The sequence below is a fragment of the Narcine bancroftii genome, chromosome 8 (genome assembly GCF_036971445.1).
Source record: "Narcine bancroftii isolate sNarBan1 chromosome 8, sNarBan1.hap1, whole genome shotgun sequence".
Taxonomy (NCBI): Eukaryota; Metazoa; Chordata; class Chondrichthyes; order Torpediniformes; family Narcinidae; genus Narcine; species Narcine bancroftii.
In genome coordinates, this window is record NC_091476.1 from 53,240,369 (window position 1) to 53,263,116 (window position 22,748).

At 40.8% G+C, this 22,748-nt stretch overlaps 1 protein-coding gene across 10 annotated transcripts in view; it reads left to right on the forward strand.

Annotated features, from left to right (window-relative positions):
* LOC138740698 (fibronectin type-III domain-containing protein 3A-like) overlaps positions 1-22,748 on the forward strand; it is a 137,143-nt gene that overhangs the window by 100,896 nt on the left and 13,499 nt on the right. For 7 of the 10 annotated variants that reach the window (XM_069893736.1, XM_069893737.1, XM_069893731.1 and 4 more), the window contains 10 exons: positions 3,249-3,314; positions 6,250-6,294; positions 8,203-8,321; positions 12,260-12,365; positions 12,453-12,628; positions 13,505-13,618; positions 14,714-14,863; positions 15,536-15,819; positions 15,940-16,152; positions 20,697-20,863. In XM_069893736.1, coding sequence (XP_069749837.1) covers positions 3,249-3,314; positions 6,250-6,294; positions 8,203-8,321; positions 12,260-12,365; positions 12,453-12,628; positions 13,505-13,618; positions 14,714-14,863; positions 15,536-15,819; positions 15,940-16,152; positions 20,697-20,863 — 1,440 coding nt within the window. The remainder of the gene's footprint in view (positions 1-3,248; positions 3,315-6,249; positions 6,295-8,202; positions 8,322-12,259; positions 12,366-12,452; positions 12,629-13,504; positions 13,619-14,713; positions 14,864-15,535; positions 15,820-15,939; positions 16,153-20,696; positions 20,864-22,748) is intronic. The other 3 variants (XM_069893735.1, XM_069893734.1, XM_069893739.1) reach the window with 3 other exon arrangements.

The window sequence follows — 22,748 nt, forward strand, 5'->3', positions numbered from 1 at the left end:
TTGAGGGCCGAGTTGTTGGTGGTAGAGGGAAAGCCACATTGTGCCAAAAAGGAATTCTTCTCTGATGATCAGGCATGGAAGTCATCATCCAGGGTGCTTTTGAAGAAGAAGGACATGCTGAATCTGTTTGCAGACTGACCCATTTTGTGGTCCACTAGAACAGTTTTTTTTTGGTTATGGCCCTCTTAGGACACGGCTCAAAGTTTATGGACCCCCTTACCTGTGAAACAGTCAAAGGTGTATGGTTTCTTTCATCCTCTTCTACCAACTACATAAAAAGAACCCCAAAGTATTGAAGTGATAAGAAAACGAGGCTTTTACTTAAATGTGCTGTGGCCCGCATGGGATCTATAGGGCCCCAGTTGAGAATGGCTGTACTAGATCACTGGTCCATTCAAAAACTCCTACTTAAAGTACACTGAGCGAGGCACCAATTCTTAAATATAGATTGGCACACAACAACTTGCATGTGCCCAGAAAGTGATTCAGACATGGAGTCCTCACTGTTGAGAAGCAAGAGCTGGTAGGTGATGCCAGAGTAATTTTGGAAGAAGGAGTTCCTCAAAGACAATGAAAAGACCGGTGTAGCAAGTGTCAGTATCTATGCCTTTGATTTGTAGAAAGTGAAGTGAATCAAAAGAGAAGTTGTTCAGTGTATTCTGCAAGGTGGAGGAGAGGATTGATGGAGATGGCTGGACCTTTGTTCCAGAAAGTGGAGGCCCCTAACACTTTCCTGTTACCTAATACCCTTCCCCGTCATTGCTTCATGAAGATTATGAAGCTGTAGAATCCAAGGAGTTAGAGTTGTCGATATGGTAGAAGGCATGTGAGGTGTTCAGAATGCAGGTAGAAAGGGACTGCTCAAGGGAGGCAGAACCCAGTCGAGAAATGAAGAGAAATGTTTAATTGGGCTAGCACAGGCAGAACCAACAGGCTAATCAGGACAGAGCTGCTTCTGGATATTGGGTAAGCGATAGCAGTGGGTAGTACAAGGTCTGAGCACTGTTACACACTAACCCTTTTATTTATGTTTGTGACTAAAGGGTTTTTGTTAGCACTAACATGGGAACACCAATGGAAACTTCACCAATGACAAATTCAAAATAATAGTTATTAAATTATTAATAACATAACATTTATTATTTAACTCTAAACTTAACCCCACTATGTGTAAATGTAAGTGTGTGTGTATATAATTCAAAGTCCCACTCTGAAACGTCAATCTTTAAAAGTTCAGCATCATTTTAGTATTGCTTGAAGGTCTTAAATTCTCAGTTCAGAAATTATTAAACAGCGCTTTTAAACATATCTTCAGGCCTCTTTACTCACATATGTTTTCCACATGAAGAATCTTCCCTCTTCTCAAAGTCAGCGAATGTGGTTATTTTCTTCCACAATGAAGTCACAAACCAGACAAGGGTTAAATGATGTGGCCAAACACAAAAATAGACCTAGTAGAATTCTGTCCTCTTTTCCCAAGAGATGGTAAAGTTGTCTTCATTAATTCAAAAGTCACGGATTCTGTGTTCCCCTTCTTCTAGGAGTAACACACAACAAACACCACCAATTCTGGACACTGTAACTCAGCCCCTCTAAGTGGGCAGCACTGACTTGATTGGCACCAATCCCAGTCATCAAACCAACAGACAAGGGATTGTCATTGTGGTCTAACAAGGTGTCACAGGGTTTTGACTTCTGTGAACTCCAAGCTGAACTCTTCCAAAACTGAACTCAAATGTCTGAATTCAGTAATATATTTCTCCAAATCATGTGACAGTTACTTCATGGACGAGGCCATTCTCATTTCTTGGAAACCACATGACCATCAGTTTTATTTCTACCAAAATTCGTTCCTTTTTCAAAACCATTCCATATCTATAACAATCTCTGATCTCTATTCAAGAGGCTTAAGTAGTTTTGATTAAAAACAGATGGCTTCCTCAGCAGTTGTTGAATAATTAAGACCCACTTGAAATCTATTCCCTATGTCTGTCCAAGACATTTCAACTTGAAGAATGAACTCTTTTCTCAGAAAATAATGGTTCTCTATAAATGTGACCTAAGTGTGACCCTGTACCAACCCACAGCTAACTTACTAAGAATACTAACATAATTTACTTAAACATTTTTATATATGCGAAATATAGTTTAACATTAAATTAAAGGTTAACACAAATCTATTACAGCACCTTCAGGTTGGCCACTGTGGAGGGGAGATCAATGAGATCTCTGGTGACCTGTGAATCAGTGACTTGGTGTTTGATGGTGGTGTTGTGACCCAGGAGTAGATGTAAGGTGTTCCCTGAAAGCTGCCGTCTGTCCTCTGCAAGGTGGTAGTCTGCTGGACTACAATGACAATGCCCTTGTCTGTTGGTTTGATGACTGGGATTGGTGCCAATCGAGTCAGTGCTGCCCATTTAGAGGGGCTAAGGATGGAGTGGAGAACTCTAGGCTTACGCTGTTACATCAGAGTAAGTAAAAGGCCAGCAAGGGGAAAATTGAAAAATGTTGATAATTAGTGGGATTTGGTGCCTGTTCACAAATTACTTGGTGAACATGTAGGAACATCAAGCGATTAGGAGACTAAACAGTATATTGGCCTTTATTAAAATATATGAATTTAAGAGATGCCTTGCTCAAAATGTACAGTGCCTGCCTTGGCTCAGACCATAGCCATCTGATTTCCCTACCTAATGTGGAGGGAGCACAGCAAAGGATCCACCAGGCTGATTGCTGAGTGATGTAGCAGAATGGATCAACAGTCTTCAGTATTAAAGTAATTGAGAGTTTGATATAATTTCATGAACTGTTACTACCCCTCTAATTTCTTTTTGTGTGACCTTTAGTGTGTGCTAGTAAATTAGAAGCCACATTGCATGTTTGTACTGAGAGCTTTATCAGTGGCAGAGCTGAGAAAGGAGGAGTCCACCAAGGATGGTCCAAATTGGTAGAATTACACTGAAGTTTTGAAACAGAAGTATTGCAAAGCACTATTTACTGTCAAAGGCTCTTAACTTGGCCATTCTCAACCTTTTCTTAGACTCTGCTCAAAATTTATGGGCTTGCTTCCCTGTGAACCAGTCAAGTTTAGTTGGTTAAAAAAACATTAAAAATATTTTATGATTTCAGTCTGTGGCCCCCCTCAAATGTACTGTGGCTCCCAGTGGTCCTTATGGCCCCCTTTGGAAATGGCCATTCTGACTAACCGTGAGTGGTGCTTGACATCAGTCTCTGCTTTTTCTTTGCAGACCCACCAAAAGATGATGGAGGGTCAGAGATTACCAAATATGTACTGGAAATATCAGGATTGAATGGTATGTGGAATTACTTAATTACTTATCAAGCAGGTCAGGCCATGTCTTCAGCATTTTCTGTATTTATGTTAAACTTACAGTAACTGCATTTTTTTAAAATTGCTGGCTGTGTATCTGAAATATTCCAGGGTATGTTTTCTTGTCTGATTGGATAAAAATTAAATCTGAAGTCTTGTCATGAGTTGGAAGTGTACCCACATAATATATGTTAAACTTTGCACAGTCTTAGCATGTGCTGTGTAAATTAGGAATCTCCTGAAATCAGATGTTATGATGAAATTGTACAAAGCTTTGGTGAGGCCAAGTTTGGTCACCGAATTATAGGAAGGATATAAACAAAATAGAGAGAGTGCAGAGAAGGTTCACGAGAATGTTGATAGGATGTCAGGGTTTGAGTTACAGAGAAAGGTTGAGCAGCCTGGGGCTTTTTTCTCTGGAGCGTAGAAGATTGAGGGGGGAATTTGATGGAGGTGTTCAAGATTTTAAAAGGGACAGAGAGAGTCAACGTGGATAGGCTTTTTCAATTAAGAATGAGGGATATTCAAACCAGAGGCCATGGTTTGAGATTGCAGGGGGAAAATTATAAGGGGAACATGAGGGGAAATTTCTTCACGCAAAGGGTGGTAGGGATGTGGAATAAGCTTCCGGCAGAGGTGGTTGAAGCAAGGACGTTATTTACATTTAAAGAAAGACTAGATAATTACGTGGAGGGGAGAGGATTGGAGGGGTATGGACCAGGTGCTGGTCAGTGGGACTAGGAGGGTGGGGATTTGTTCTGGCATGGACTAGTAGGGCCAAACTGGTCTGTTCTGTGCTGTAAATGCTTATATGGTTATATGCAACTAATGGGTTGTTTCAACATGCTGAGGAAACAAATACTGTATGTTAGACCATTCTTTCTTGGAATGGAAAATTGTCAACACCTCGGATGCTGCACTGCCTATTGTGCAATTATTATTTCGAGAGTAAAGTGTTGTGTCACTGTATCATTTTTGATATTTTACACATTTACTGGCTTTGATCAAAGTGGTTCAATGAGCAACAGTCCTCATTAAATTAAACAGGAAAGTCTGCAGATGCTGGGATTGTAGGTACAATACCAAAAAGGCTGGAGACACTCAGCAGGCCATGCAGTGTCTGGAAGTAAAGGGTAACCAATATTTTGGGCTTGAATTGTTCCTCAATGTATGAGCAAAAAGCAGCCAGGCATCTGAATAAAAAGATGAGGGGAGGGAGAAAGTGACAGGGGAAGGTGTGCAGGCTAACAGGAAAGAAGTCATATCATGTGGATATAGACATAAATTTAGACAGATATACAGTAGAGTAACAGGCCATTTCACCCTACAAACCCATTCCAACCAATTGTTCTGTGTTGTGTATTGGCCTATGTGTTTTGTGGTTTTGTGTTGGAAAGTGACAGTTTGCCTTAGAGAGCTACAGTGAAGGTGGACTGCTGAGAGTGAGAGAGAATGTGGGAGATGGACTGGGCATGAGTAGAAGATGATCTAGAAATTTCTGGACTTGGAAGACAAACCACCACTGGGTGTAGCTGTGAAGTGGAAGGAGGCCGCAGCAGTCATTTTCTGGGAGGCAGTTTAGAATGATGGGCATTTTTAAGCCTTGGTTCCTCTCTCTGCAAGCAACACAAGAAGACCACTTCGAATTTTGTGCTCTCTCTCTGTGTAAAAGATCTTTTGGCTTCAGTTTACTAAACAAACTGAATTTTGTTTGCGATCTTTACTTCAATTGTAATCGAAGTTTTGTGAGTCTTATGGGTTTTATGATTGTTTTGTGTCTAAGTTTTTATCTGTGGGCTGGTTGGAGATATAACTTAGTCTTTGATTACATATGTTATATTTAGGCAGGAGAATTTATTATTTTTACATTGTTATAGAAATTTGTACATTAACCAGTGGGCATTGTTTTAAAAGGGGGGATTTTTAATTAACGTTTGAAGGTGAAATTTTGTTAATAAAATAATTGTTCATCTTTACCCCTGTGTGATATGCTTTCTTTGTGGTTGCTGGTTTGATCCTGTAACACAATTAATCTACAACCCCCAGTATATTTTCGAACAGTGAGAGGAAATCAGAGCTCCCAGGGAGACTCAGGGAGAATCTACCAAAGTGGGATTTGAACCCTGGTCCTGATCGCATTACAATATCCACTACACTAACCGTGGCGTTCCAAGATGGGAGTGTAGAAGTGAAGGAGGAGGGGGTATTGCTGAATGGAGAGGGAAAGATAAAGGAAGCTGGAGAAAAGGGGACTAAGTGATGGGGAATGAGAGAAATGGGGAGGGATTACATTGTAGGTGGTGAGAAAAAATGGCAGTGCTGCCGGAGCTACTGTAACAGGATCCTACCACCCAGTTCTATGGCCAATGGCTTTGATCAGGCTTTAATTGACTCATTACAGGAGCCAGTAGTGTTTTATTTAAAATCCTATGACTTTGGGTTCTGGGTGCAAGATGGCAGCACTTGTGTGTCTGTGTTCAGCAGCTGTCTCGAGGGGTTGTAGACTTCAGGGGAGCACTGGACTGGCGCAGGGCACCGGTAACGGAGAGAACACCCACCCCCCCCCCCCCCCCCCCCCACCATGGAGATGGAGAAGCAGAGAATATTACCCTAAAGATGGTGACTGTGGTGGCGGACCAAGGAGGGGCTCTGTAGCAGTAGGACACACAGGTGGCAAGCTTTTGGCAGCTTGTGGCCAACGAACCAACACCGGCTGCGGGCTGCTGGCGACTAGAAGTAAAAGGACTCACACTAGACTGTAGGCTGTTGGAGAACAGGTATCAGAACTGGGATTCAAAATGATGTTGAGGGCAAGGAGGGTTCTTGAAGGGCCTGGGGTGCTGAAGGCTTCTTCATTGGGTCAAAGCTTTGGATCTGGGTTGCTGATGGTTTGAACTGGAACTGGTGTCTTGTTACAGCTGCAGAGAATGCAGGAGCACTGGAGGCATATCCAGGGACACTCGGTAACTCTGGGGGATTCTCTTTTACTTTGACTGTAAGGGGTACCGGGCGATGCTAACGGTGAATGCTTGTCTGCTTTGTTGCAACTTTGTGTAACATTACATTTCTGTTTTATTACATGACAATAGATAGTATCTGTAAATTGCAGACGATGATGTGCTGGCTGGTGCAGTGGTAAACAAGGACAAATGGAATCCTGTCCATATTGCGTTTTGGGGCAGAGAGGGCCAGGGCCAATGTGTGAAATAAAGGAAATGTGGGTAAGGGCAGTAGAGAGCAAGCTACATTTTTTTGAAGATCATATCAGATGTTCTGGAATGGAAGACCTCATCCTGGGAGCAGATGCAATGGAGGTGGAGAAATTGAGAAAGTCGATCCAGATGGTTGATGTTTTATCAGCAGCTGGAAATGAAATAGCTGGTAAAAGGTCAGAACGGGGTATCCAAGAGAAGGAAAGCTTAAGGCGAGAGAAGGGGTCTGAGGTAGTGGGTGCAGAATCCTGTTTAGTTAAGAACATGGAAGGTTAGTTAAGAAGGTGCAGTCTTTAGGTATAAATTTTGAGATAGTCAAATGGATTGAACATTGGCTGAAAGGGAGAGGCCAGAGAGTGGTAGTGGATAATTATCTGTCAGGTTGGAGGCCGGTGACCAGTGGTGTGACTCAAGGATCTGTATTGGGCCCATTGTTGTTCGTTATATACATTAATGATCTAGATGATGGGGTGGTAAATTGGATTAGTAAATATGCAGACGATACTAAGATAGGTGGAATAGTGGATAATGAAGAAGGTTTTCAAGGATTGCAGAGGGATTTGGGCTGCTTAGAAAAGTGGGCTGAAAAATGGCAGATGGAATTTAATGCTGATAAGTGTGAGGTGATTCATTTTGGTAAGAAGAATCAGAACAGGACATACGTGGTAAATGGGAGAGCATTGATGAATACAGAAGAGCAGAAAGATTTAGGAGTAACGGTATATCGTTCCCTGAAGGTAGAAACTCACGTGAATAGGGTGGTGAAGAAGGCTTTTAGTATGCTGGCCTTTATCAATCATTGCATGGAATATAGGAGTTGGGAGGTGATGTTGAGATTGTATAAGACGTTGGTGCGGCCTAATTTGGAGTTCTGTGTGCAGTTCTGGTCGCCTAATTATAAGAAGGATATAAACAGAGTGGAGAGAGTGCAGAGAAGGTTTACCAGAATGTTACCTGGGTTTAAGCATCTAGAGTATAGGGAGAGATTGGACAGATTAGGTCTTTATTCTTTGGAGCGTAGAAGGTTGAGAGGGGATTTGATAGAAGTATTTAAGATTATGAAAGGGATAGACAGAGTGGATGTGGATAGACTATTTCCGTTAAGAGGAGGAAAGATTAAAACAAGAGGACATGAGTTAAGAATTAAGGGGCAGAGGTTTAGAGGTAACATGAGGGGGAACTTCTTTACTCAGAGAGTGGTAGACGTGTGGAATGAGCTTCCGGGAGAAATAGTGACGGCGGAGTCATTTGTATTATTTAAGAAAAGGTTGGACAGGTATATGGATGAGAAGAAGATGGAGGGTTATGGGCATTGTGCAGGGAGGTGGGACTAGAGAGAGGTGTTTGGTTCGGTGCAGACTAGAAGGGCTTAAAGGCCTGTTTCCGTGCTGTAAATTGTTATGTTATGTTATGTTAAGAAGTAGGCACAATGTCATTGGAAGTGTTTGGCATCTTGGCGTACGTGAAGCACATCGAGGTGTCAGCAAAGGGGAATAAGGATCAGGCCTCTAATGAGGACAGAATGTTCCATCTAAGAGAGGGGAAGGTAGGAGGGGATAGTAAAGATCCAGCATTAAGTTCTGTTTGGCAACTTTGAAAACATCTGCCTGTTTAGAAATGTAATTGTTGGTACTCTTAATATTTATTTGTATTCTTCAGAAAATGAGTGGGATACAAAATACAGTGGAACAAGCAGAGAACATGTCTGTGACCAACTTAATCCAGGGACACGATACAGATTAAGGGTTTATTGCGTTAGTATTGGAGGACAAAGCCAGGTAAAAACAATCATGGCCACGTGCTGTATAACGTTTGTTCGGGCAACATCTGAACGCATTAATGTCCATGGTCCCATAAAGTTATAATGGTTCAGAAATCGCGATTGGAGTACATGTATCATCTATAATTACCGATTGTTTTGATAATCATAATAAATGCACATGTTACTGGCTTATGTATGAACTGGACTTTCTATCATTGTTTTAATGTGAACCTTCCTTACTTTCAAATAAAAACTTTACTGTATAACAGTGTTTGCTTCAACTCGTAGGCAATAGCATCCAATCTCATGTATCGCATGTCTTTTGACTGTTGTAGCATTATCTTTCTTTTTAATGTTCTTTTGAAAATATTACAGGTCATAGTGGTAGACTACAGTATCCCATTTAGCTTTGCTAAATATATATGGTGTTCGCACAACGTCCAAATAACATAATGTCCTATTTCACAGAACGTACTGTTGACATAAGCAGCAGAGGACTGTATAGAAGCACCACAGAAGCAGGCCCTTTGGCCTTCCATGTCTATTCTGACCATCTTATAACTCTCCAGCAATTTTATTTGCCAGCACTTAGCCATAGCCTACTATTATAATAATACAAAGGCAATGGTGATGCCACACTCTGGAGTACTGCATGCAGGTTGGTTGCCCAGCTACGGGAAGGAAGTCATTAAGTTGGTGGGGATGCAGTGGAGTTTCACCAGGATGTTGACTGATCAGGATGGTGTGAGTTATAGGGAGAGGTTGGATAGGCTAGGTCTTTATTCCCGAGAGAAGAAGTGGCCAAATGTTTTTGGTTCTAGGCCACATTCAGAAAAATATCAAGAGTCACAGGCCAAACAATATTAAGCCTGGCAATTTTCGACCAGTTGCATTGCAAGAAAAAGTGTGTTTGGACCAGAAAATCTCTGTGCCATCAGAAATTCATTTTCTACTGAAATTACTATATGACACAATTGAACAGTTTAATTGTTGACATTACAGTACTTTATTGATGTGCTCACATATGGCATTTTCGTATCTGCTGCTTTTAAATTTAAATTAAATTAATACAATAAAACACTTTAAAATTCTCATTCAAAAAATAATGCAAAACAAAAAATCTGGGTGTGAAATAAGAATAGGAGAAAAAATCAAGAAAGGGACAAGGCCGTCTACAATGTTCTTCCACAACTCTCAGTGAATACAGTACATGGGCCAAGTGTCCACCTTAATGTTTATAATGCAATGTGTAAATCTGTAGATGGGCTATAAAAGATAAGCTATTAAAGTCAACAGATTCCTTGTAAATCAAACAAACACACTTCCCCTTGACTTCTGTGGAAAAATAATTAATTTTCCTACCGAGTCTCAACTTTCGGAACTCCCTTGCTATTTTCCGTCTTTTCATTTCAGACATGGTTTAATTAACTGAGGTAAACATTTTTTTTTAAACCTGAGATAAATGTGTTCATCAATGGTCAGTCTTTTGTTCAAAATGGCAGTGACATCTAGTGTTGAATAAGTGCATACAGTGCAATTTATTGTTAGAGACTATGTTCTTTCAGGCCATATTCTGTCTTATTTTTAAAATTCACCTGGGGCACTTAAAAATGGGGAATGGACCACTGTTAGCCCGGGGGCCGCAGTTTGACCACCCTGCCCAAGAGTGACCTTATTGTGGTTTATAAAATCATGAGGGGCAAAGATAATGTGGATGCCTTGAGTTTTTCCTGCCCAGCTGAGTCATTGGAATTTTGAGTGCTCTACTTGAGTGGTGGTAGATCTGAAGATGCGTAATATTTAAAAAGTAACTAAATGAGCACTTAGATTGCCATACAAAGAAAGCAATATTGCATGTGTTAGTAAATAGAATTAGTAAAACATCATAATGTGGACATGATAGACTGAAGAGTCTGTTTCTGTGCTCTATCACAATCTCATTGAAGATCATTTTAGATTTGGTTGTATTTGCATTAAGTTGGACTGTTCCTAAATTTCCTCACTGCAGGAAAGCAGACAAGGCTGAGCCGGTTTTCCTGCCAGTCTATTTGAAGACCTTTGCTTCCTGGAAACAATGGAGTCACCTCGAGATTGCCTTTCATGCCAGTTAAAACCTGTAGCCCCTACTTCCAGTTAAGTTATTGTGAAAAGCTTCTACTGGTGATTCAGAGTAGGCTGATGACCCAAGCATAACTTGGCATAGGTGCTTGTATTTTGTTTTTACAGTGAGTCAGACTTCTTCATTAGAAGGCTCTTAAAAATATGAAGGATTTTTTGTTTTTTTTTCCTTTGCATAAGTTTTCAAAGGAAGAAGGTGCAAGATCTTCTGATGAGGTTACTTTGAAATTGAAGAATACTCGTGTGATTCAATGCTGCCAAGTAACCTGAGATACTCAGCAGCATTGATCTTATGTCAAATGCAAGGCCTGGTATAAATTATAAAGGACCATATCGAATACTTTATATTGTTATGAGACCAGAAGACCCCAAAATCCAGCAACAATAGAAATTCATCAAGACAAATGATTACTTAAACAAAAATTGCTTTTAATTTTCTTTAAACATGAAAACAGGATCAAACTTTATCTTATTACTATTAACAACACTCTTCTAATTCTAAGCGCACGTGTATGTAATATGTGTGTAAGTTTAGAAATGTTCTTTAATTCACAGTCCGATCTCACTTCTCACTTCTGCAAGTTCACTGGTTGCAGGCAATTTTTCTACTGTGCACAGAAATTAACATTTTTGAATTTCACCTGGCTTTGGTGCTTGCAAGGAAATGGTTACCACTCAGGAAAGTTCTTGTCGGTTTTCAGAGAGAGATTTGTTGCTCCTGGACGCAAACTGATCCCTCAATTAGCCACGTTAGTGTTTTGTCGAAGAAACTTGCCCCCTCAGGATTTTCCAGATGATAACCTCTTTCTTTCAGGTCACCACAGAGTTCCTTTTTATTTTTCTTATTTCATGTGAAACATTATGCAGGCAGTCCTCTCCTCTTTTATGGACCACAAGGGCTTTGACCAGGATGAACTAAGCACTCACAACCTATCTTCAAAATGGGGTTTTCCACAAGCTTGTCAAGTTCCAGTCCCATCTGCTGCTGCTGAACTCTAGCACTGCAGAACTGAATTATCTTTCACACTCTCTCTCTCTCTCTCTCTCTCTCTCTTTCTCTCTCTCCCTCTCTCTCTCAGAGAAAAGCCTGTTTAACTCTCTGCTTGCAAAACTATATGACCTTCTTAGGACAGCAACCTCCACTTAGACAGACTGTGGCTCTGAGCCTAATCCTCCAAGTTCTTTCATCTGTTGCTTTTCAACAGTGAAATCCCTTGGACACTCCCCAAAGCTTTTGCAAAGGCTCTCAGAGCTGGCCTGTCTGGCTTGAGCAGAGCTCCAGTATTTTAAATGAGATCTGTTTAGAAGTGTTTGTATGTGACCTACACTTTAAAAAAAACCTGCTACATTTTATCTCCAAAAATCATATCTATATACAATATAAAACACAACATATTCTGTCACAATACAACATTCCAGTCAGTATGGATGAGAAATGTGCCATCAAGTTGTAATACTGGACAAATGTTCTACAGGATGTGAATGCCTGATTTATGGACACTTACATATGAATGAGTTCATATAGTGCTATTAAATTCAAAAGTCTGACCCATATGCAGACTTTTATTCACATGGAAAACAAAACTAGTTTCCTCTCTCTCCACATTGTGTTACTGTTCTTTCTCAGTCTTTTCTGCTTTTAATGCCATTCAGTACAAATCAGTGGAGGTGCAGTGACCTTATTGTGTGATTTTTATTTATTTATTTCTCTCTCTCTCTAACTTAACGAATGTCTATAAAACCATACTTATTTATTACCATGGACATTATGTGGAACATTAAAGAAACTTGAAAAGCATCACCTTTGAAATGTATCCCTTTTCCCACAATAAACAGGCATCTGAAATTTTGACTGTGCAATCTGCAGCTATTCCTCCCGGACCTTGTCGCCCTCTTCAACGCTCTGGGAAATCCAGAGCAAAAGAAGTGTCTCTCCGATGGGGTAAGCACTTTCAAGCACATAAAATGCCTTTTGGCCAATACACAGAATACACCTTAAGCTAATGTATTTTTAATTGTTATTTTCCAGTGCCACCTGATATTAATGGTGGGTCCACAGTCACAGAATATACTGTTGAGATTGGAGAGCTGGGATCTCATGATCAGAGATCTGTCTACCGTGGTGCAGAACTAGAGTGTACAGTAGGTGGTCTTTTGCCAGGGAAAATGTACAGTTTTTGGGTAAAGGCTGCAAACAAAGTTGGGGTAAGCAACATGATTTGCATTGTGTTGAATTATTAGAATATGTTTGCAACAGAAGGTAATATTGCCCCAGAAAAACAATTGGCCGTGTTGGAAATTGCAATTGTTGTCATAAATCTTGATCATTGCATTAAAGTTCAGCATGAAGTGTGAATTGGAATTAATATTTTTCATTTCTTCATTTTACTCTGCTGTTAATTAGGCAAAATTAAAATATTCACCCAGGAAGCGGGATATATATTTTGAACGAATAACTGACTAATTCTTTATCACCTCTGTTGAATTTGCAATTGTCAAGGATGGTGATCTATTTGTATTTAAAACATGTAATATATTATTGTAAATTTGCTCTCTGTAACTTAAAAGAAAATCTGGTTGAACCAAGGAATCTTTAGTTCAAGTTCATTATCGTCAGACGGTACATATACAACCTGATGAAACAGCCCACAATCTGTGCATACATACACCCACCATACACAGCACATAATAATCACTTAGATACAAAAAGATAGAATTTTAAATAAATATACATAAATATTTTGGGAAGATTTACTCAGTAACAGGATACTGTTCATCAATCTCACAGCTTGCAGGAAGAAGCTATTTCCCAGCCTGATTTTGATGCTTCTGTACCTCCGCCTTGATGGTAGTGGGTCAAAGATACTTGTGTGCTGGATGGAAAGGGTCATTAATTTTCTTTGATCCCTATTAATAAATACTCCTGTAATCATTAGGAAACTGATCTTCTCTAAGTGGATACTGTAAAAAGCTTCATGTCCATAAAATATATAAAGATTGTCTAAGGGAATTAAAATTAAGATGATTGATTGTTTTGAACTTATTTTAAAGTAATCTGGATGTGATCATTTCTTTCTGTAGTATGGTCCATATTCAGAGAGGACTGATATCTCCACAGTAGCTGCTCCCCCTGACCAATGCAGCATACCTATAGCAGCATGTAAGACAGCCAGCTGTGTGCATGTGAACTGGGAGGTAAGAACGCAAGTAGAAGCAAGAATGCTGTGCCGTTCAATACATTGGCTTATCATTTGCATTAACACCATTTTCCTGCACCAACTATGTATTTCTTGATTCCCTTCATAGTCCAGAAATGTCTGAATCTGTGTCTTGATCAGATCCGGACACTGGAATTGCCGCAATGAATTCCAAAGATTCATTGCACTGTGGTGAAGTTCCTTCTCATCTCGCCCTGAATGACCAACACCCTATTCACCTTATTTTGAGTTCATAGCCTCTTGTTCATTGTCAATAACATTGTATCAGTTTCATTGAGCTCACCTCTCATACTTAAAAACACTGAAGAACCTGCTTAATTGTATGTCATGCATGGTACAGTCCATGTCATAGGAATCAATCAGTTTGCTGCACTCTTATCCACTGCAAATACATCCTTGTGCAGGGAAACTGATTTCCACATGCAGACTCGCAGGGGCACCATGTCTTGTAGTGAAGGCTACTGTTGCCTACCCAATTCCTTGCTGATTCCAAGTCCCTATGAACACTGACTGACACCTTTCACTCTCTCACAAAAAGAAACTTGATCTGCTTTTTTTCAATGTGTATGACTGGATATATTCTTACACTATATTCCATCCATCATGACCTCAAGATTCAGAATACAATTTAATACCAGTGTACAAATATCATTTGCAATGAAAACACAGATCCACACAAACAGATGCCAAGCTACCAGTCTGTCTAAACCAATGGCTTTCAAACTTTTTCTTTCCACCCACATACTTCTTTAAATAATCTCTTACTAATCACAGAGCACCTATGGCATAGGGATACCTTAAAGTGGTATGTGAGTGGAAAGAAAAAGTTTGAAAACCATTGGTCTAAACTCAACCCAAACCCGTCGTTTTCTCTTTCTGCAACCCTGATAGATATTGCAGATTTTAATTATAGACTGAGAGCATTATGTTTTGGACATTGCTGTCTTTTGTAATTCTTTGGTGGGCTTTGAAGGTAGAGTTTTAATTTTTATGTAAAGGTAACTCAATGATGAACCAATTGGCAGAGATTTATGGAGTAACTCATCATCCATTCATTTTCCTTTCTCCACAGTGTCCTCCCTGTAATGGCTCTGAAATAACCGAGTTTAGGTTAGAATTTGGAGGTGTGGAAGGTTGCATGGAGATTATTTACTGTGGTCCTGCACAAAGTTATGAAGTAAAAGCTCTTAAACCTGCCACAGCATACTACTGCAGGGTTCAGGTATGGGAATTTACTTTAACAAGAATTAGATCATTTACCCTTCTCTCCCACCCCCCTCCCCATTTTGTAGTCAGTTTGTTTCATTACTATTTTAAACAAGTCTTTAACCATCACCCCTAGCCATAACCCCTTCTCACTTCAGATTCAAAGCCAGTTTTTATTTCCAACAGCTATCAGACTTGTGAACCTCCCCTTGTTTCACTCATCATAGACTGCTCTGAGAGTGAAAAAGGACTTTCTGCCCTATGATCACTGTGAATACAATTTGAATTTAAATTTAGAGATATGTCATGGTACTGCCCTTCCGGCCCATGAACACGCACTGCCCAAATACACCAATTAACCTAAAAGCCCAGAATGCTTTTCGAACGTGGGAGGAAACCTACATGGTTACGGAGAGAACGTACAAACCCCTTACAGACAGCACTGGATTTGTACCAGGCTGTTGGCGCTGTAATAGATTTGCACTAACCATGCCACCCATATATCTATCTTGTGTATTTATTATCTCTTTTAATTTAATTCAATTTGTGTACTATTTAAATTTCTCTGTATTCGCACCTATTCCTGTTCGGATGCGGCACATAAGAATTTTGGTGCAGATGTTCAATGTGTAAACAAGAGGTTTTTTTTTGCTTTCCTTACCACTTCCCTCAACCCACCATCACCCAGGCTGTGAATGCTGCAGGTTCAGGGCACTACAGCGATACTGCCATATGTATGACACCTGCCTCTGTGCCAGCTGCAGTGAATGTCCTGCAAGTGATTAATCCAAACCAGCTTGAAATCATTCCCCCTTCAGCATCAACTTGCCTTGCTATTCAGTGGGAAGAACCCTGCTGCCATGGATCTGAAATCACAGGTTACAACATAGAATATGGAGATAAACAGATTGTAGCCGTTACCACAACCACAAATGCCATCGTTGAAGATCTTCAACCAGATACCACATACAGGTATGTGGTTAAAGAGTCTGAAATTAGCCTGTTCTCCATTGCATACTGTTGACAAAAAATAAAATAGATCACAAAGCACATTAATCCTCACAGTCGATGATGTGATTCCTATGTTTTTAGGATACGGGTGCAGGCTATCAATGGTATTGGAATGGGCCCTTTCAGTCATTCCATTAAAGCCAAAACAAAACCGCTACCTCCTGACCCACCTCGCCTTGAGTGTACTGTATTCAGCCATCAGAGCCTTAAACTTAAGTGGGGAGAAGGGATCAACAAAGCTTTAACCACTGCTTCAACACAATATATATTGCAGATGGAGGACAAATTTGGAAGGTAAGTGTGGCTTGCTACTTAAAAATCCATTTTCATTGAGGAAAATAAGCATGAAAAATTGGCCATGAAGTTGTCCATTTGTTGAACAGGTAATTATGTTTGAAGCGCAGAATATTACAATGATTTAGTGGATGTTAAAATTCAAACTAACTTTAGAAACAGAACCAAATGCCTGCAAGCTTCATGAAGCTTACATCTTATGTCACTCCTACAAGGGAGACCAAAGTCCATGGCTTTGACTGCAACCTGACATACAAATGTAAGAAATAGAAGCAGGAGTGGATCATTATTTTTCTTGTACCTCCTCTGCTATTCATAAAGATTATGACTGATCTTTACAGTAACTTCACATCCTTGCACTAGCCCCGTCTCCCTTCATATCTATGTTAAAAATGCTCAGTGACTGAGCCTCCACAGTCTGTTTGGATGGAGAATTTCTCAGATTCATTACACGCCAACTGAAGAAATTCCTTCTCATCTTAGTCTTAAATACCTAATCCCTTACTTTGAGGCTCAGCTCCACGACCCCAGTATGAAAATGTGGGAGATCACTTCTTTTAAGCTCTATAGAATATGCCATTGTGTGAAATGTTTCCTCATACAACTAATCTCTTATCCCAAGTATTAATCCGATGGACCTTTGCTCCACTCCCTCCAACGTAAATACATATTTTCACTTCAAGAGATGAGGACTGTGCAAAACATTCCAAACACAGTTTCATCAGGCTTCTACATAATTGGAGTAAGACATCCATTAAAGGGCAACATATTTTCCTCCCTAATTTATTGCTGAACATATACTGTGGAGCCCTCAAGGTCAGACCTTCGCCACTCAAAAACTGGTTTATTTCAACTCTTCCTATTCCATTAACCAATTCACAATCTCAGCCAGGATATTACACTCCCTCCCCCCACTCCCCTCTCCCCCCCATATATTTGGCCCAGTTGTACCATGTGCTTCAGTTTTGTTTAATAATTTCATGTATGCCACTTTATTAAGATCTGCTTGAATTTATTTCATTCTGATCCTGACATTTTATATAATCCATTAACAAGCTTAACCACCACTTGTCTCTGAGCACTTCTGATCTTTGGTGAATTTCTGAAGTTAACTATGCAGCTGACAGTCTGATCAATTTATATTTGTGGCTTTAATTAGGATAACTTGTGACCTCCATGTTTCAATGTGTTGAATGAATGAATGCTTTATTCATGTACAGCAGGGGTCTCAAACTCAATTTACCGGGGGCCGCTGGAGGTAGAGTCTGGGTGAGGCTGGGCCGCATCAGGTTTTCCACAAGAAAAGCTCTTACAAAAACATTCCAATGTTATCAAATGTCTTTATTTTTATTTTTTAACACAAAATAAGATGAAAAAATAAATAAATTAACAATTCATAAGAAAAAAAATAAAATCAATCAGTAATAAATAAATAAAATGAAAATAATAATAATGAAAATAATAATAATACAGCAGATATAGAAGACTGAAGAAACCACATATAGTTGCTTACTGGAGAAATGTAATTATTATTATTCAGATTCAAAAGTCTGTATTAACAGTTCTTTAACCTTTAACTTTCTGAACATGAATGGAACATTGAACATAAACTGTTATGAACATGTCTTCTTCTGCCTACTTACTGCTAGAGATCTGGCAACGCTTCCTCTCACATAGCCGAGCCACATTTGGCTTAAGGGAGGAGGCAGTTGAGACCCTCAGTAGGGCTTGAAGATGCTCGTCAGTAAGTCTGGACCTGTACTTGGACTTATTGAAGTTCAAGGTAGAGAAGAGCTTTTCGCACAAGTATGTGCTCCCAAAAAGACACAGGGTCCGCTTGAACATTCAGGAAAGCTCAGGGAAGCTGGGGGGAAATTCTCTCCAAAATTGCCCCAGCTTGTCTGCTTTTCCACTCACTTCCATGAACTTGGTTTTGAGTTCAGAGTTGCACTGCAGGTCAATGAGCTCCATTTGAAGCACAGGAGGGGCATCTTACGCATCAAAGGAGAAGGGGTCCGCAAAAATTTGGAATGTGCCTCTGTGCATCTTGAAGTCTGCAAATCTCTGATCAAATTCCTCCTGCAGCTTCAAAATGACATCCACATACTTCTCACCACTGAATGGTGTGCCTGAATCCATGAGTGCCTTGCATGCTGGGAAATGGCATGAGTAATGTCTGAGAAAGCTGGGCTTTCCATAACATAAGTTTTGCAGAGAATGCTCTCACGTTGTCATAGGCAGCACTGACAAGTTGCCCCTGGCCTTGTAACTTCTTGTTCAGTACATTAAGCTCATGTGTCTCCGCTCCATCCTCAACATTCATTGGAGCGACTTCATCCCTAACATCGAAGTACTCGAGATGGCAGAGGCCGACAGCATCGAATCCACGCTGCTGAAGATCCAACTGCGCTGGGTAGGTCACGTCTCCAGAATGGAGGACCATCGCCTTCCCAAGATTGTGTTATATGGCGAGCTCTCCACTGGCCACCGTGACAGAGGTGCACCAAAGAAGAGCTACAAGGACTGCCTAAAGAAATCTCTTGGTGCCTGCCACATTGACCACCGCCAGTGGGCTGATATCGCCTCAAACCGTGCATCTTGGCGCCTCACAGTTCGGCGGGCAGCAACCTCCTTTGAAGAAGACTGCAGAGCCCACCTCACTGACAAAAGACAAAGGAGGAAAAACCCAACACCCAACCCCAACCAACCAATTTTCCCTTGCAACTGCTGCAACCATGTCTGCCTGTCCCGCATCGGACTTGTCAGCCACAAACGAGCCTGCAGCTGACATGGACATTACCCCTCCATAAATCTTCGTCCGCGAACCCAAGCCAAAGAATATCAACAAAAAAAGCTAAGTCCATGAGCCATTTGGGATTACTTAGCACGGGAACAGCAACCCTATCTTTCTCCATGAAGGCTTTCACTTCCGCTCTCAACTCAAAAAACCTCTTCAATATGTTTCCCCTGCTGAGCCAACGTACCTCGGTGAAGTAGAGCACATCCCCATAATCTGACTCCATTTCCTCTAAAAAAGCACGGAAACTTCTGTGCTTTAAGCTCCTGGATCTGATTTGGTTGATGCATTTCACAACGACAGACATCACATTGTCAAACTTCAGGCATTTGCTGCAAAGAGCCTGCTGATGGATAATGCAGTGCAGAGCAATGGCCTCCTCCACACTCTCCTCTTCCAGTTTTTTTTTAAACAAGTGCCACCAGTCCATTTTTCCTCCCTGAATTTGATGGCGCTCCATCGGTTGTTATTCCAACAAACCTCTTCCATGGCAAACCGGCATTCTCAATGGCATCACACAGCTGGTAAAATATCTCCTGATCGGTGGTCTGGCATGCATTGGAATTACTGTGAGCAACTCTGTGACTTCAAAATTGTCATCAACATCATGAACATAGATTGCGAGTTGGGCAGTGTCGGTGATGTCTGTGGTCTCATCAAGAGCAACTGAGTATACACTGAAACATTTTGCTTTCTCACACAGTTGATCATAAACGTCACTTGACAGGTCAGAAATGTGCTCTGCCACGGTGTTGGCAGAAAGGCTGATGTTGCTAAACTGACCTTTCTTTTCTGGACAGACAAGACTTTCAGCCTGTAATATGCACTTTTTGACAAATTCACCTTCTGTGAATGGCTTTCCTGCTTTAACAATCATCTCACTAACCACGTAGCTAGCTTCAACTGCTGCATCATTCTCTTTGGTTGCTTTCTTAAAGAAATCTTGTTGCCTCACTAGACATGTTTTAAGATTAGCAACCCGGTTGGCTCTCTCATCTCCTTGGTATTTTGTATACTCCTCAGCATGTCTAGCTGTGTAATGACGTTTCAAATTGTATTCTTTGTGCACTGCAACTTTTTGTGTGCAAATAAGACACGTCGAGATACCCCTCAACAAAGAAATATTGCACTTCCCACTTTTCCTGAAATTATCTGTGCTCATCACCAACCTTTCTCTTCACTGCAGGCATGTTTGGGGCTGTATAATATATATAATTCCACTTGGTGTCACTGTTGCGTTGAAGTTTCAGTGTTTAGCTGATGCGTCTTTTCTGCTTCTTTTTCTGTCCCGCTGAGCAACAACTTCTGGGTTCAGACTGGACGCCGAAGCGCGTGAAGCGGGAGCGGCCGCGGAAATTGCGCATGTGCCGCGTACATATAATGACAAATAGAAAATGCACACAAATATGCTTATATTCGCAATAATCCCAGCCGATGTCCCGCCCCCGAGAGCAATATAACCTCACCGTGATTGGTAGCTTCGTTCAGCTCCGCACACAACATTGAAAAGTGCCAATCCTATCAAACTCGCGGGGCGCACTAACATTAAACTTTCATATTAAGGCGGGGCCACAAACTATTGACCCGAGGGCCGCAGTTGGCTCGCGGGCCGCAAGCTTGAGACCCCTGATGTACAGGCAGTTATTTAATTCTGTTCTGAAATTATATAACTTGCTCTTTCTGATTAATACTTTGGTTTGCTTTCCTTGATTTTGGATCATAGTTTAATCCTTTGTATATCTTTTAGGTTCATTTCTGTTTATAGTGGACCTTGTCACACATATAAAGTCCAGAGACTGAATGAATTCTCATTTTACAACTTCAAAATTCAAGCAAAAAATGATGCTGGAGAAGGACCATTTTCTAAAATTTACACTTTCAGGACAATCAGATGTCCTCCTCCTCAACTTAAAGGTGAAACGGCTGTTTTATAAAATAGATTTTACATTCATCAATATTGAGAATGATTGTGGTTTTCTGGAATGAAGTAGCATCTAGAACACACTTGAATACCACAGTTTTATAATCATTTTGTTCTGTCATTTGAGGTTTCCTTGCATGTCCACATGTATGATCAAGAGTACTATTGCCATGGTGTGTTTTGAAAGCTTTGCCAAATGATTATTTTCTAAAAATAGTTTGCTTTAAACAGTTTTGATGGATCAGGGTCAATTATAGTCAAAGCCAATAAGGTTTGACTACTATCAGCAAAGGGTCAAAATAAAATCAATGGAACTTTAGGTGACCCTGTGGACTCTCAATGGATTGAAGATTATAAACACAGAAACCACTGGCTGTGATGTAGTTATAGAGTGAACGAATACCACACCACAAAAACAGTCCTTGGCTCCACTGCATCTATGCACATGTCCACTTTGGCCACATCAAGTTGTCATCCTTCTACAAATTGCTTTTTTAAGTGTCTGCCTAACTGTCTGCTAAACAGTGATTCAGCCATCTTCTGTGAATTCCAGATATCAATCGCTTTCATGGGGGGAGGGGGGGAAAGAACTATTCCCTCCATAAAATTTCTCCCCAAAACTGAACCCACTTGTTTATCGTGCCCTAAAATGGGAAGATTGTAACTACGTCTCATAATTTGATACACCTTTGTTAATTCACTCTAGTCTTCCTTACCATTCCAGGGTAAACAACACAGTCAATCTAATCTCTCTCCATCACCAAAGTCCCATCAGTCCAGACAACATCCTGGTGAATCTCCTCTGACTTATTAACATCATTCTTGAAATGGGGCAATCAGAACTGCCTACAATACACAGTGCAGCCAAACCAGTGTGGTGCCCCAACCTAGAAAGGCAAACGTGCCATACAGTATATACTCGTGTAATAATCAAATTTTGTTGATCAATTTTTTAAACATTCTATTTAATAATTTCAAAACCACATCCCTACATACATATTGAATAAAAGTATACATAGAAACAATACGTGAATACGTGGTGAAATAAAAATCCCTCTCATCCCTCCCACCCACTAATCCAAACTAATATATAAGAAAAGAAACAAGGAGAATGTCGATAAAAATAATTACATATAAATACATATAATAATGGAGTGAAGGTTACCAGCAGGATGGATCTTCAAGAATCTCTTACACCTTCAAACCAACATATTGTAAATATGGGCTCCATACTTTGTGGACCAATTTTTAGGGTAAAACTTAGGCAGTCACTTATTACATGCATACTACTTTTGACCATAGTAAGTGCCTGCGTTGTTAGAGGTATCGGGAGCTGGGATTTGTGGTCGAGTGGCAAATCCACATTCAGGATGTTGGGAGTTCAGATGGTTAGGCGGCTGGCCGGGGATGGATGACCTGTTGGCTGGGACCAGGTCTTAAGTCCACGGTCGGGACGTTGGGATCTGGGATGTGCAGGTTGATGGTCAGGACTAGGTGATAAGTCCATGTTCAAGGAATCAGGAGCTCAGATAGGCCAGCAGGTGGCCAGGACTGGGTGGTAAGTCCGTGTTTGGAGCACTGGGAACTTGGGCGGGTGGCTGGTGATGGGTGAGCAATTGGCTAGGATCAGTTGGTAAGTCCACAGTCGGGGCATGGATGGGCAGACAAATGGCCAAAAATGGGTGGTAAGTCCATGTTTGGGGCATCAGGAACTCGAATGGGTGAGGGGGTGGCCAGGTCTGCATGGTAAGTCTGTGTTCAAGGTGTTGGGAGCTTGGATGGGTGGACAGCTGGGGTCACACAGAGATAGGGGGCCACACAGGTGGAGTGGATCTCACATAGGGAGAGCAGGACATCACATACAGTATATATGGTCTA